General features: G+C 42.2%; 1 protein-coding gene across 3 annotated transcripts in view; it reads left to right on the top strand.

Moving 5' to 3' along the window:
• Positions 1–15,507, top strand: part of TRNAU1AP (tRNA selenocysteine 1 associated protein 1) — a 120,591-nt gene that overhangs the window by 28,038 nt on the left and 77,046 nt on the right. For all 3 annotated transcript variants that reach the window (XM_069224155.1, XM_069224153.1, XM_069224154.1), the window contains exons 4-5: positions 3,209–3,261; positions 15,085–15,216. In XM_069224155.1, the coding sequence (XP_069080256.1) occupies positions 3,209–3,261; positions 15,085–15,216 (185 nt within the window). The remainder of the gene's footprint in view (positions 1–3,208; positions 3,262–15,084; positions 15,217–15,507) is intronic.

Here is a 15,507-nt window from a genome sequence, read left to right as displayed (position 1 = left end):
GCACAGTCCGTCGAGGAGTGCAGACAGGCCGGTGTTTGTACCAGGTCAGCTGCTTCTTCTTCTCTTTTGCGGGTGTCTCTTCTTTATCTTTTTCTTCATAGGTCATCAGGAGCTGAGTTCTGGGGCTCAGCGGTGCCACTTAAATACTCAATTTAGGGGTGTTAGAGGGAGTGAAGCCAATGGGTTGCCCACCTTTAGGGTGAATACACGTTTTCTATAAACACTTCTGTTGGGAATTGAGCATATACCTGACCTACTGGCATAATTCCTTTCAGACCAAGATAGAGGAATTTAAAAAGTAGTGTCCACTTTATGCCAGTCCCAGAGCTAAGGTGGATGAGTTGAAGTGGGCACACCTCCTAATTTGCCTACTTTTCCTGCCTGTCTTGCTGCCAGACATAGGGTCAGGACAGGGGGGGTTGATCATCTCCACCATTTGGAGAGACCTGGGTGGCATTACAAAGGGGGCCAGGCCTTTGAAGCTTCCTGCCCTTGAATGTCCATCCTGCCTGGGGGAGGTGTCAACACCCCGCCTAGTGCAGGCTTTTGTCTCTGGACCCCGAGAGTGCTGGCTTTCACCTTGGTGGGGGGGAGGGGGTCAGAAACATGGCTACAGTGGCTGAACTGGTCAGGGCCAGTCCGTTACCACACTAGTAGTTGGTAGTTTTTTAGGCCCACTGGGTGCATGTATTGGTAAATCCAACACTGGCATCGGTGTGGGTTCACCAATACGAGATGTTTGATACCAAATACCCCTATCTTCAGTGAAGGTAATCATGTAGCTGGGGAACTCATAGTGACCAGTGTCCTGTACATGTATTTAAAGTGGCTTCCCTGGTCCCTTACTATGTCTGAGAATCGACAACGAGACATATCAAGGGGGCATATCTGCTTGTGCAGAGATGTGCTCACATGTAACATAATGCACCCTGCCTTAGGGCTGCAAGGCCTACAAGAGGGGTGATTTACATATTTTGCATGCAGTGTTAGGGGACAGGCCACACAGGCTGTGTGCCATGTTTCGTTTTCACTTTGGTCTGCACCAAGACACGCAGCCTGCACTGACAGCCTATCATGTGTTTGGTGAGGGGTCCTTTAGGGTGGCATACTCGTGCTGCAGCCCTTAGGGACCCTCCTTAATACCTCAGGCCCTAGGTACCACAGGTACCATTTACTAGGAACTTACAAAGGTTGCTAAAGGTTTTGCCAACTGGGAAAACGACTGTGCAGTTTGGGGGGGAAAGAGATCAGGCATGGGGAACTGGTTAGCAGTAACCCAGTGCACTTTCAGTTGAAATTACATCAGATACCAGGCAAAAAGTCAGGGAGGGGAAGGGGTCTAACAGGCCAAAAAGAGTGCTTTCCTAAATTCGAGGTTACCAATAACATCTCTTACCATGGTCAGTTTAGGGGGGTTTGGATGGTGGTACTGTGAGCTAGCCAAAAAAATCAACATTTACTGATGATAGAGGTCTCTGTATTATGAAGTGCTTGTTGTTATATACACAGTCCTACTAAACTCATAGGAACCGTATAACACGACTAAGACAGAATCCTGCTGTTTACCAAGAATAACAAGAAAGAAATAGTATGAACCTGGCTCAATGATGGGAACCTTGACTGTTTCGAACCCTGACTTTCACCAAATGGCGAGTCACGTGGATTCACCTTGGACATCAACCTCACCCTCACCCTCAAGGAGTACATTGCCAAAAACAAAGATGGCTTAGTACCCGCTGTCTTTTCTTTAAAAAGTGAAAACATTTTATCCAAAATGCAACTGCAGAACTGCTGTTCAAGCCTTCATACACTTGTATCGGGACAGTAGTAATGCCCAGCTACATGGCCTCCCAGATTCCAAACTGGTACCCCTAAAGGGCTTCATTTACAGTTCATATTTCTTCCAGCTCTGGATGAGAAATGCTGATACCCCTCAGCCTAATGGAATTTAATTGACTCCTCTTGTTAGTCTACGCTATCTTCAAAACAAGCTGCATTATACACAAAGCCATCATGGCCAACTTCTTTTTGCAGACAAGCCCAGGCCCCCCCACCCTCCACCCCCTATGCACTCAGGCTATGAAACAATATCTCTTTACTCATAAGTACACACAGTGCAGTAACATTACTCATTTGTTTACTGTATGCTTGCTTTGACCCTGTGTGGTGCTCCAGGGCATCTGTGGGTAGATTTGCGGGAAACAAATGCCACATACATACTGTATATACTTACAGAGAAGCTGTTCTTAATTTGCAGACCATCCTGGCTAACTAGTGTGGTATGATTAATGACTCTTGTCTCTACGATAAAGGGAGGGAGCATTTATTAGGGTTTCGCTTACGTTTTGTTTTGAATTATATTAAATGTATTGTGCTATTTGTGAAAATCAAATGCATTTTTTTCAACTAAAACTTGAAAAGGAAAGATGTGCTTCTTGACTAGCCTCTGGGTGTGTATCCTGAAATTCTTTTACAGTTATAACGAGTATCTTAACTGTAAAACTTTCATTGCATTGTTATGTACATACCTTACATGCCCAGATTTTTAAATATGTTTTTGTATGTGAAGGTCACAGTGTTTCTTATGATGCAAACGTTAACACTTGTCAGGCTTTGTAGCTGCCTCATGCCACTTACTTCACTGGTCAATTGCTATGGACTCTGCTTAATGAAACATGGGTGTATGGTGAAACTTATGTGGACATGAATGTTTAAAAAAGTTCTTAAGTGCAAACATGTACCTTGCAATCTTGACTCAGTGAGATGGTGGCCTGTAAGGAAGTGTGGTGTTAAGGTCTTGCCTCGTATGCCACATAATAAATCAGTGAGACACCCGAGAATGCTTATATCGAACATGAATGCTTTGGTGCAGGGTGCCTGGGTTGCTGTGTATGCCCAGTGCCCTAGTATTTGACAGCAGTTATTGCAGCTTGCTTTTTGGTTTGCCAATTGGAGTCATAGTTTTCAACATCCAATTCTGTAAATTACTAAACTGAGGCTCCCTTTAAGTCCATCTGCTTTTATCTTATCCAAAAAATAAATTGTGATTTGCACTATGAAGTTTCAGAAGTAATGAGGCTGGTGGAGCTGTCAGTTTTTTAGCTCTCTGTAAAACCTGACACCATACAATGCGTAGTAAAATAGAAAAATATTTATTTTCTTCATTTGTCTTTATTGATTTTTCCCTTTTTCTCTTCTTTTTCATTAGCCCAAGCGGTTTAACCTGAACTATGCCACATATGGAAAACCTCCTGAAAATAAGTAAGAGTTATTGAGCATGGATCATTCATCCTTCTTAACAGAACCCTATTGCTTGACTTACTTTGGGATATCATTTTTTTAATAACACATTTTAGTAAAATTGTTTGGATCATTGTCATTGAGAGTTTAGGCAATACAACTGTTTTCTTTTTTGTTACTAAACAATAATAGCAAAGAACAATAATCCAGGATTGATCCCCATCCTCACCGCCTCTCCCACTCCACCCTCCCCATAGTGGTGTTTCTCTCCTGCTCGGATCAGTCTCACCCCCAGGATCAGTGATTCTGACCCCGAAACTCCATATTTCTTCATCCAGCCATACAGATATTGAGTTTTTTGTTTCTAGACAAATCCCCTGGTTGGCTCCACACTCCGGCCAAATTTAAGTGTATTTCCTAGAACGTCCCCCGGCTCCGAGTCTATCAATGATTCAGTCCCTTTTTCCATTCCTTAATCGCTCCGTGGTTAGTGCCTTTCAATCTGCGTGCCACATCTCTTTTGGTTACAGTTACTCCAAGGTATAGTAGGTCCTTTTTGTACCATTCACTATCTAGTTCGTCACTTGTATGTAGAAGTACAAGTTTAGGGTATGGTGGGTTCCACCCCAAAACAGCGCTTAAGCAGGCCAGGAATCCCTCCCAGTATGATGTCAGTTTACTACAGCACTGTACTCTGTGAAGAAAGTCGCCTTGCTCCACCCAGCACCTGAAGCTGGAGGAGAATGCGACAACACCCATCCCCCACATCCTGCGTCTTGTGAGATAAACCTTGTGTAGGTATTTTAGTTGTTTGAGGTGGAATCTGGCTGCTATGACCGCCCTGAGGAGTGGCTCTGGCATCAGCCCATTTCTCGTGTGTGAGCTCACCCAAGTCCACCTCCCAAACAGATTGTAATTTCTGGAAGGAGTCTCGTTGATTGTTTATCAGTGATTTATATATTTTAGTGACCTTCTGCTCTCCCAGGTCCCATTAAGCAATTTGCCTTCCAGTGGCTTGAGCTTGAGGAGCTCCTCTAAGCCTGAGCTATGTGGTGTCAGTCTGTGTCGGTGTTGCAAGTATCAATAGAATTTCCTGTTATGTAAGCTGAATTCTTCTTGTAACATTTGGAAGATCTTCAGCATACTGTCTTTTATTACATCTTTCAGTTTTATGTACCTTATTAGATCCCATCGTTGGAACCCTTCTAGCGCTGCCACCTGTCTGGGTGTGTCTGCCCCCTAGCGGTATTTGCTCCGTAAGTCTGCCACCCCGGACCATCTGGGACGTGGGGTGTATTTTCTTGCCTTTACCACTACCGTGGCTGCTGGGGAGAGAGTTAGGTCTGTCCCCTATCCCCTCCAAGTAAGAGGAAGCAGAATGGGAGTCCCTACAGGGCCCATTTTGTTCTGTCACATAAGGCAGGTCGCCTTAGGTATTGTTCCATCATTCATTAATAATCAGCAAATGTGATGCTCTATAGTAGGCTTCGACAATACCCATTGCGATGCCACCCATGTATGTATACTTAAAGCAGTTCACTAAGGCTATGCTGTGCTGCCCTTGGTGCCATGGAAGCTGTGGAGCAGGGAGTTTATCCGCTTGAACAGGCAACGTGGAATATCAAATGGGTAATACTGAGGGGATATGTAGTTTTAATTTGTAGCTTAACCGGTTGTGTGCCCAGGGCGAGGTGATCTCGTCCTGCAATGGGCCCCCGGGGGGAGCACTAGTGCTCCCCCGATGGCCAGTCACACCCCTCCCCTAGGCAGGGATGGAAGGGGAATTGCTTCCCCTTCCACCCCCACCTACCCCCTGACCCCCGTGGCAGCTGATGACGTCAGCGCGCAAAATTGCTTCCCCTTTCACCCCTGCCTCCCCTGTGACCCCCGTGGCTGCTGATGACGTCAACTCATCAGAGGCCTTCCCTCCGGCACTGGAAGCAGATCACGTGGAGGGGCAGAGAAGCCTGGAAGGAGAGGAAAGGCCTTTCCTCTCCTTTCAGGCTTCTCTGAGCATTTCTGCTGCCCGATCACGATGCGATCACCAGGCAGCAGAAATGCCACTAGACACCAGGGATTTTTATTTTTTTTTTCAGTTATTTGAAATAAGGGGAGCGGCCCCTTGGGCAAGGGCCCCTCCTTGGGGGGCAATTTTATTTCTTGGCGTTTCTGCCCCCCTATGGCTCCTCTCAGATTCCAGAACTTTCTGTCACCGAAATGTGAGGAAAAAGTATTTTTTTAGCCACATTTTGAGGTTTGCAAAGGATTCTGGGTAACAGAACCTGGTGATAGCCCGACAAGTCACCCCATCTTGGATTTCCCTAGGTCTCTAGTTTTAAAAAATGCACAGGTTTGGTAGGTTTCCCCAGGTGGCGGCTGAGCTAGAGGCCAAAATCCACAGGTAGGCACTTTGCAAAAAACACCTCTGTTTTCTTTGAGAAAATGTGATGTGTCCACTTTGTGTTTTGGGGCATTTCCTGTTGCGGGCACTAGGCCTACCCACACAAGTGAGGTACCATTTTTATCGGGAGACTTGGTGGGGAACGCTGGGTGGAAGGAAATTTGTGGCTCCTCTCAGATTCCAGAAATTTCTGTCACCGAAATGTGAGGATAAAGTATTTTTTTTGCCACATTTTGAGGTTTTCAAAGGATTCTGGGTAACAGAACCTGGTGAGAGCCCCACAAGTCACCCCGTCCTGGATTCCCCTAGGTCTCTAGTTTTCAAAAATGCACAGGTTTGGTAGGTTTCCCTAGGTGCTGGCTGGGCTGGAGGCCAAAATCCACAGGTAGGCACTTTGCAAAAAACACCTGTTGTCTGTAGAAAAATGTGATGTGTCCATGTTGTGTTTTGGAGCATTTCCTGTCGCAGGCACTATGCCTACCCTCACAAGTGAGGTACCATTTTTATCGGGAGACTTGGGGGAACGCTGGGCAGATGGAAATTTGTGGCTCCTCTCAGATTCCAGAACTCTCTGTCACCGAAATGTGAGGAAAAAGTGTTTTTATAGCCAACTTTTGAGGTTTCCAAAGGATTCTGGGTAACAGAACCTGGTGAGAGCCCCTCAAGTCGCCCCATCCTGGATTCCCCTAGGTCTCTCGTTTTCAAAAATGCACAGTTTTGGTAGGTTTCCCTAGGTGCCGGCTGAGCTAGAGGCCAAAATCCACAGGTAGGCACTTTGCAAAAAACACCTGTTTTCTGTGGAAAAATTTGATATGTCCACGTTGTGTTTTGGGGCATTTCCTGTCGCGGGCACTAGGCCTACCCACACAAGTGAGGTACCATTTTTATCAGATCAGGAGACTTGGGGGAACATAGAATAGCAAAACAAGTGTTATTGCCCCTTGTCTTTCTCTACATATTTTCCTTCCAAATATAAGACAGTGTGTAAAAAAGACGTCTATTTGAGAAATGCACTGTAATTCACATGCTAGTATGAGCATCCCAGAATTCAGAGATGTGCAAATAACCACTGCTCCTCAACACCTTATCTTGTGCCCATTTTGGATATACAAAGGTTTTCTTGATACCTATTTTTGACTCTATATATTTCAGGAAATGAATTGCTGTATAACCGGTATAGAATGAAAACCCACTGCAAGGTGCAGCTCATTTATTGGCTCTGGGTGCCTAGGGTTCTTGATGAACCTACAAGCCCTATATATCCCCGCAACCAGAAGAGTCCAGCGGACGTAACAGTATATTGCATTAAAAAATCTGACATTGCAGGAAAATGTTACATAGTAAAACGTAGAGAAAAATGGCTGTTTTTTTACCTCAATTTCAATATTTTTTTATTTAAATTGTTATTTTCTGCAGGAAACCCTTGTAGGATCTACACAAATTACCCGTTGCTGAATTCAGAATTTTGTCTACTTTTCAGAAATGTTTAGGTTTCTGGGATCCAGCATTGGTTTCACACCCATTTCTGTCACTGACTGGAAGGAGCCTGAAAGCACAAAAAATAGTAAAAATGGAATATGTCCCAGTAAAATGCCAAAATTGTGTTGAAAAATTGGGTTTTCTGATTCAAGTCTGCCTGTTCCTGAAAGCTGGGAAGCTGGTGTTTTTAGCACAGCAAACCCTTTGTTGGTGCCATTTTCAGGGGGAAATTTCGCAAGCCTTCTTCTGCAGCCCTTTTTTCGCCATCTAAAAAAAAAATAAAACTAAATGTTCACTGTATTTTGGCTAATTTCTTGGCCTCCTTCAGGGGAAGCTACAAAGTCTGGGTACCCTTAGAATCCCACGGATGTTGTAAAAAAAGGATGCAAATTTGGCGTGGGTAGCTTATGTGGACAAAAAGTTATGAGGGCCTAAGCGAGAACTATTCCAAATAGGCAAAAAAAAAACTGGCACAGGAGGGGGAAAAGGCCTGGCAGCGAAGGGGTTAATTAATGTTTGCAGCATTTATTTCAAATGTTATGAGGAATCAAGTGTTGGAGACTAGTAGCACTTGCTATGTGGAAACTCTGGCTTTGTGACAGGTTGAATGCGAGGATATGTGGTTGTTCCGCTTTGGAAATAGTTTAGATATTGCACCACAATTATTGTGTATGCTGTTTTCATTGGTAGCAGTGGTAAACCCTAAGTTGTGTCTTTACCAAAACAGCTTTGAAAATGGGCATTTGCTATGATATCATGTGCATTTTTATCACAGCACTGCCTGATGAAATAAATTTTTCACTATAAAAGGTTTCCTTGTAGCCCATTAAAAGGTATATTGCGTCATGTGGGTTGTCTGCAGGGAAAGTAAACATAGGCTAATGGAAAAATTTGTTGTTTCAGGAAAGCGAAATAACTTATGTCAATATGTATGCAAGTGGTTTTGCATGTACAAAGTGTAGTTAGGTTGATCGACTTCAATGTAAGCATTGTTTGCTAGACGATGCCTTGTGTGCATGGCGCCATGTTTTGATACCTGTTTTTTATTGAACAAATTAGTTAGTGCCTTTTGAGTGTTGTCTTTGTTCCATTTGAACCAGCATGCACAATAACTATGACAAAAACTTTAAATGATTAATGAAATTCCTTGAATTAATTTTAATTAGTGCTATAGGCAGTCTTTTTTAGCTCGGGTACCATTATAGACATGGACCATCCATATCGAAACCAGTCTGGTCCCCATCCCACAAGGGGTAGTCTTATCTGAGCTCTGAGACGCATCTCTGAATAGGTACAAGAAGGTAACCTAGACACGAACCTCATCAGCAAAATGCAGCTGAGATCCTGTGGAGCAGTGAACGTTTGAATCCATATAAAGGAATAATTGGGTTACGTAAGGCAACCTATTGAAAAAGTAAACATAGTGAATAGAAGGAAGCTCTCAAATTGCTTTCTGATGACTCTTGGTGCACTTTCTGCTTGTTGTGCCGTTACAAACCATGTGCACATCAGTCTTGGCTGAGGCCTAATAGAGAAGCACCAGGAATAGCATACATGGATCAATCAAAAATCCCTAAGTGTGTCATTCAATAGTGTTTTTATTCCTTAGTATGCCATTTGAATGTATGATGCTGAATGAGCCAAGAGAAGAGTGGGTATACCAAGAGCACTTAGTGTCCCTACCCCCAGGTTATGATTCTGGAAAGGACGTGGAGGCTGTAGTATTCCATCACATAGTTTGTGAATTTTAGAAGTACAGGTCATGGTGTAAATGAGGGTTGACACTCGACTTATTTCTCCACCTAACATTCAATTTTCTCTGTCCAGGGGATAAAGATTAAGGTGAAGCAGCAATCAGTCTATTTTGCTTCTGTCTCTGTGCCCAGCTTCTGTGGGTCTACTTGTTGAATCCCTGTACATCTGTGTGCATACTTGTGCTCTGTCTGTACATGAGTGGGTGTGTGCATAAGGGGGGGTACCAATGTGTGATGGTCTGTTTATCTGTGCTGTGTATTAGTGAGTTTTAGAGTTTAGCAGATGGGGTCAATGTCCGTCAGGGAAACAGAGTACTGCATTTTTTGGGGGAGGGGGGGTTTGTTGTTTTTTTTTCTTTTTTTTATTGCCCCTGTCCTTCACTGGCAGGTTTTTTTCCTGTTTTTCTTGTGGTCATAGACAGAGACAAAATTGCATTCTACTGTCCGCCCTAAATCGGGCAGATGATGTCACATTTTTCCACCCACTGCCTTACTCCATTGAACTGTTGGAGGAAGTAATTCCTTGATGTGGCCAAATAATGTTCTGTCGGTTTAATATTTACAGTACAGCAATAACACTTAGGGAGAAGAGGAGGCTATACCAGACCCCCGAGTCTGCATGTAGTACAAAATCCAAACACACAATGATACAGCAATCTAATCAAATGGTACCAGCACAACTACCCATCAAAACTCCCTACTCAACCTCAGGGCAATTTGAAGAATTGGATGATGTGGGCTCACTCACATAATGTTACATGCTTCATCATCGGCCACCTCATCCCACCCCGGTAAGATACTACCAGGGCGGACTCGACCTCAAGAGAGACTATCTTGAGGGAGTTCTCATAGATCATTTGTCTGGATATTTTTCTGTGATCTCGTTTTTTTTCTAACTAGAAATACCTTGGGATAAACCACAAGAGTTCCTTTATTTGGTGGTATCTTGGTATGAATAAAATACTACTTTAAAAGTATTATCTCAGGGCCATAATGGATGTCATCGCCCTTCTGTCTCCCTGACAGTGCTGACATGTTTCTGCCCTTTTATTGTAGCCTAAAAAAGGTCTTGGGCATTCATCGGGGCTTTTAGAATCACTATACGACGACTATTTGTGGATATACAGGAAAAACCACCTACCTTTCCATAGTAAGTCAAAGTAGGTACCCTAGGTATGCGGGGAGATAAAACATGATAGTCAGGTAGACCGTACATCGCCCCCCTATGACCTTCATATGGACCAGGCTTAATTAAAAAACAATATTGACAATACTCCTGTGACACTGCACACAAAAACACACACGTGCTCGATTGGGTGTAGAACGTGTGCTGCAAAGTCATGCTACAATGAAGTGTACTTCTCCTGTCTTTTCTTTTACTTAAATCAGGTTGGCACTTTGCCTCATGGCCTGTGTGTGACAATTATATTCTAAACATATATGGTGCAATACCCTTTTGCTAGTTGTACTCCTAAACAAAATAACCCCCATTCTGGGTACATCGTAGACAGTGCTTATAGCAGTTTAAATCTGGGCCTGAATGTCTGGTGGTCTGTGCAGATATGTACCTTTGTTTTTTATTTTATTTTGTTGGTGTTGGTGGCTTTTCTGTCCAAGGTTGGCTGTAGATCTGTACTGTCTCTGAATATTCCTGATTTTGTGCTTGTGGCATTTTCCAACTAGGTGTTTTCGGCCCAGACTCTGGGCAGACTCCACCTTGTATGCACCTGATTTTGAAGGAAAGAGTGTCTTTGAGTTCAGCTCGCAACCCCATTTATTTCAGTTCAAAGGGGCAATTTATTCCCTTGAATATGTTAAATTGTTTTGCTATTCTTGTATATTGGAGCCACTTCAGTAAAGGAACAGCACAATGCACAGCATCTGAATTGCTATTTTTGTGAGTTTACGGTTTGCAAATTGTGAGTGTTTGCGTTCAGATACTCCCTTACCAAGTGTACTACTTTAATTGACATTGTATTTATTAATTTTTATTGTTTTTTCATTTGAAAAGTGTTGATTTTATAATGGAGACAAAGGCTAAGCACCTACATATGGTACAGAATGGTATTGTAAATATGTATATAATTCAGGTAATCTACTAATGGATGCATTGGGTTAGTTATCTGTACAATAGAAAATTCTTGAGTGTTAATACGATGGTGTGTGGCTATGTAATGCCTATATAATAAAAAAAAGAGGAAGTATAAAGTAGCAGACATAATAGAGAAAAAGACAAGAATAGATGTGAGAGAACTGCTAAGCAGAGGTTTAGGGAAAGACCAAGAAGACCTTGTCAACATGGACCAGTCAAATGCATGAGGAAGTGAAGAGCTTAGCGAAGGAGGGTGTCATGCATTTACTGAGTTGCGCCATACAATCAGTGAGGATAAGTCTGGACTGTAGAATGTGTTCATGTATGCTGCGGAGTTAAGCGGATTTGGATTGTTACAAGTTGAAGTCCAGTTTCTCCCATACGCTGCATGAGGAGTTAAGCTTAAACGTGTTATTTGTAAGGTGTTGGCAGCATTCTTATAAAAACCAAGCGAGATAGGAGATATTCTTGACGTTTGTCCATTCACATAAAATAGCTTCCTCCCTCATAGATAGTAGTAAGTTGAGGAGGCAAAGGTCCCATTTATACAAAATCTAAACCTGGAGATATTAGGGTTGTTTTGGAGATCCTGCTTCAACGTGTTTCTGCCCATAAACAATTGGTTCTTAGGCCAAGGGGCATTTTCCAGGACAACATGGACCCTCTAACCTAACTAACATCTAGTTCCCTTGTCTATGTTGTGTTTAGTTTTGGTAGAAAGAAGTGAAATTGTAAAACCGGTATGTAAAGAAAATACAGGATTGGTTTATATCAAGCAGGCCTTAAGAGGGAAAACAACTGATTGGATACACCCTCCATCTAGAAACAGATACAAAATCACTGATTAACACAATCATGAAGTCATATGTATCACACATTAAATGTATATACCCTGGTGAAGTGGAAACCTATTCCAACACCTGAGGCCCTAAATAAGAGATCTCCTGACTGCAGAGGTGCAACTAAAAAATGTAAAAAGTTGTTTCCCCCTAGGTCAAGCCAAAATAAACAAAAATGATCTTTGATAGCGCATATAGTCCAAAAAGTGCACATCTTTTCAAAAGTTGGACAGCAGTTCAAAAGGAAGGAGACCTAATTTCCTCAGGTAGAGGCAACACTTCACAGAAGCAACACAAGGGACAAAAGGCAATCAATCAACTCTTACCTGGTTTTCTATTCATTGGTGTCAACTCCCAGAACTCAGGTAATGCTTAGTTAAGTATGGTGAATTAGTAATGTTAAACACACTGTGAATTCCTTAAGACTAGTGGGCCAGGAGACATGCCTGCGTATAGCTCACCATGAACTGTCATCTCAGTAGGCTGGAGTATTGTTACTCATAATGTTGGCCGTCTATTTTCACCATCTTCAGACCACCACACTTGTGTGCACTGAAAGCAAAAGGTGAGCTGATCACGCAAACATACTTTTTCTATCAATCCTTTTTTAGAATAATTTGAACAGTTTGTGGGAGAGTATACATTTTGAGATAGAAAATATACAGATGTTTGGTGTCTGTGTTAGGTGCTTAGCTCTACAAAGGTACTGTATTCTTACCCGTTCTTGATTGGCTCATCTGGTTTTCCTTTCCTCCATTCCCCAACCCCAGTAATATTTGCTACCCCTTTTGTGTTATGTTGGGTGGGTTGCTCAGGTGTTCCATCGCTCTGTATGGCCAAATCACACCTGACGCTTTGTCATGCCATGCTAAGAGTAGACAGTGCATGCTATTTTGAGCTACCGTTCAGGCAATGAGCTTTTGGAGATGGCACGTTAACATGCTGCCATAAGTGGCTGGAACCCTGCTGATTGATGGTTGGGAGACAGTCAGCCTATCATGTTAGTGTACTTGGTACTAGTTTTGAATACACTATGTTGTCTGAGGATCATTAATACGTCTAAATGTCGATGAGCAGACTAATTAGGGAGGTGATGGAAAATTATTAGTAGAACCTTGTGAATGTTGTTTCCTTAAAAAGATTGGCTGGCAAGGATTTTTCACCCTAGCCAAGATAGTTAATGCATTTTAAAGAAAATAGTCAAATTCTAGGTGCAGAGAGTAGTATGTTGAGAAAAAAGAGTCTTTTACTGCATTCTGGAGAGCATATAGATGCCATAATAATAGTTTTTGGTGTGTATGTAATCCAAAAATGCACCAGATCGAAACCAAATCCCCCAAATGTAGTGCTTCTCCCCACACCCCAAAAAGCCTTATGGTGTTTGTGAGTTCTAGTTGATTTCATTATTGCTGCTAAATAGATGGGTTAAGGTAACGTTCTGTGCCCCTGATTACACATTGTGAGGGAGCTTTTTTGTCGTTATGCTCTGACACAGGGTCCCTGTTTATTTTAGTTTCTGGCTGCCCTTCACCTTGGAGATTCTCATATGTAGAAGTTCATCCTTAGGATTATGAAGCTGTAAACCTTCCCGTACATCAGGACGTCGCCTAATACTTCTATGAAGCTGCTCTTTAACCTAAACTGAGTTTTGATGTAACCCTCCGCATACCTTATGCTGATTAACCCTTAAGAACTTATTCATTCTGCAGTAGCCAGCTTCTTGGGCAGGCTCTTGGGCGTTTCCGTATTTGCTGTGTCAGTAGCACCAAGTGCCTCAAGAATACCTACTGGACGGTCAAAGGAGATCACTCCTGGATTGCGTGTTAAAGGTAGGAGTGCTCCTCCTGCCCACTTGGGAAATTTAGTGTCTGGTGCATACGTCTCTTGCTCTTCCACCTCAGAACCTGCCTTCCTCTCTAAAGATGAAGGGTTATTCCTCTATTCATGGTTTGCACCATGAGTCGTTAAAACACTGTAAGCACATAAACACATAGCTCCTTCTCGCCTTATTTCCAACCAGTCTGAAAGCAGCCAAATAGAGTTCTATCAAATTTTAGAGCCTGTATTTTTCAAAGGATGTTTAATCAATTATTTGGTCTTCTTGTCATGTTGATATCTCTTATGCTGACTTTTTCAAAGACTGGCATTCAACTCGAGCTATCTAAGTAATGATTGCCATCTGATGCAGTTTATAGAAATTCCTGTTTTTTTCTCCTTGCAAAACTACCAGGTTAAGCAGCTAATTGGCTCTCACCAATCATTATAAATGTCTGTTACTTTATAGGATCTTGGCAAATTTGAGCTTCATAATGCGTCCATTTGATCCCATGGTTTGCTTTGTTGTGCTTTTGGTTATCTTGCATTCATTACCTTTCCTTTTCTTCATGTGTCCATTACTTAAATAACTGTTGGTGGACTTTAGACGTGATCAAATGTTGGTATATGAGCCCACAAGTCTTACACAAGAACCAGATAGATTTGGTGAAATGGAGAACCCATGGAGAACGTATTTCTGTATTTCAAAAGTTGATTGAGAATTTCCATCTGAACTTAGAGTATGTCCTTAGTCCTCCTGGAGAGTCACATTAATCTAAATTGTATATTGTTTTCATCTGTACATAAGACACATGTAGTTTCTTTGTGAATTTAGGTCTTCTCCACACAAAACACTAGTGAAATTGTATACAACCACCAAATGAATTACCGCCATAATTTGTCTGCGGTTAGATGGTTTTAAGGCATTATAAAATCATACATTTATCAGACAACCCAGAGGCCATCACTTTTAACTGCTGCTTGCATATTGCACTTTATGTAAATGCTTTCATCTGGAAAACAATGCAAAAGGGAGGTTACCCTATGTAAATATCACTACTTGAATCCTTGTAACAACCCTTTTCTATTTCTAGCTCCTTTGTTTAATTGTACCTGGTAATCAGTGCTGACAAGTTAGTTAAAAATCTAAAGGAGGCACGAAGTAAGAGGCAAACCAAGGTCCTCATAGCAGTAATTCTGTACTTTAATCTCTAACAGCCATCTATCAGCTCTGGGACATGGTGCTTTTTGACCATCTAGTAACAGAAAACCACAAGCACAGGATGCTTGCTTATCCAACTGCAATTCTTTTCCCTATATTTCTAGTGGGTCATAGAAACAGGACCATGTAAAATATATAGGCAAAATTAGGAAAGCAGCCTAGGAAATGTCTGAATTAGTATGGTGCTGTTTTAAAATAATTATGTAAACCTGTCTAATCAGACAACGTCCTACTGCTTTCAGCCAAGAATATTCCTTGTTTGTTGGAGACCTGACATCTGATGTGGACAATGAGATGCTCTACAATTTCTTTGTTAAAGTTTACCCATCATGTAGAGGAGGGAAAGTTGTGGTGGACCAAGCTGGAGTCTCCAGGTAAGCTTCTGTTCTCGACTTTCATAAGCAGACCCTTGTGCTCCTTGTCTTTTGTTTCTTTTTAATGTTTGTGCTCCTCTCTTGCTTTTTTCACATCTGTGAATTTCTCCTTATAGCATCTCAATGTCCTTTCCTTGTGCCTGCTTCAACTCTTAGGTAACTTCTTTGTGGTTTGTCCCAGGATGCTGCCATCTTCTCAGAAATAAGCCTTTTGGTTGAACTCAAATCTGTAATCCAGGCAGAGCCAGACTAAGCTCTGAAATCCATTCCATAGACCTTTATGTTCCAAGA

This window comes from Pleurodeles waltl, chromosome 3_1 (genome assembly GCF_031143425.1).
Source record: "Pleurodeles waltl isolate 20211129_DDA chromosome 3_1, aPleWal1.hap1.20221129, whole genome shotgun sequence".
NCBI classification, from domain to species: domain Eukaryota; kingdom Metazoa; phylum Chordata; class Amphibia; order Caudata; family Salamandridae; genus Pleurodeles; species Pleurodeles waltl.
The sequence above is the reverse complement of the archived record's forward strand: the minus strand, read 5'-3'. Positions and strand labels throughout refer to the sequence as shown.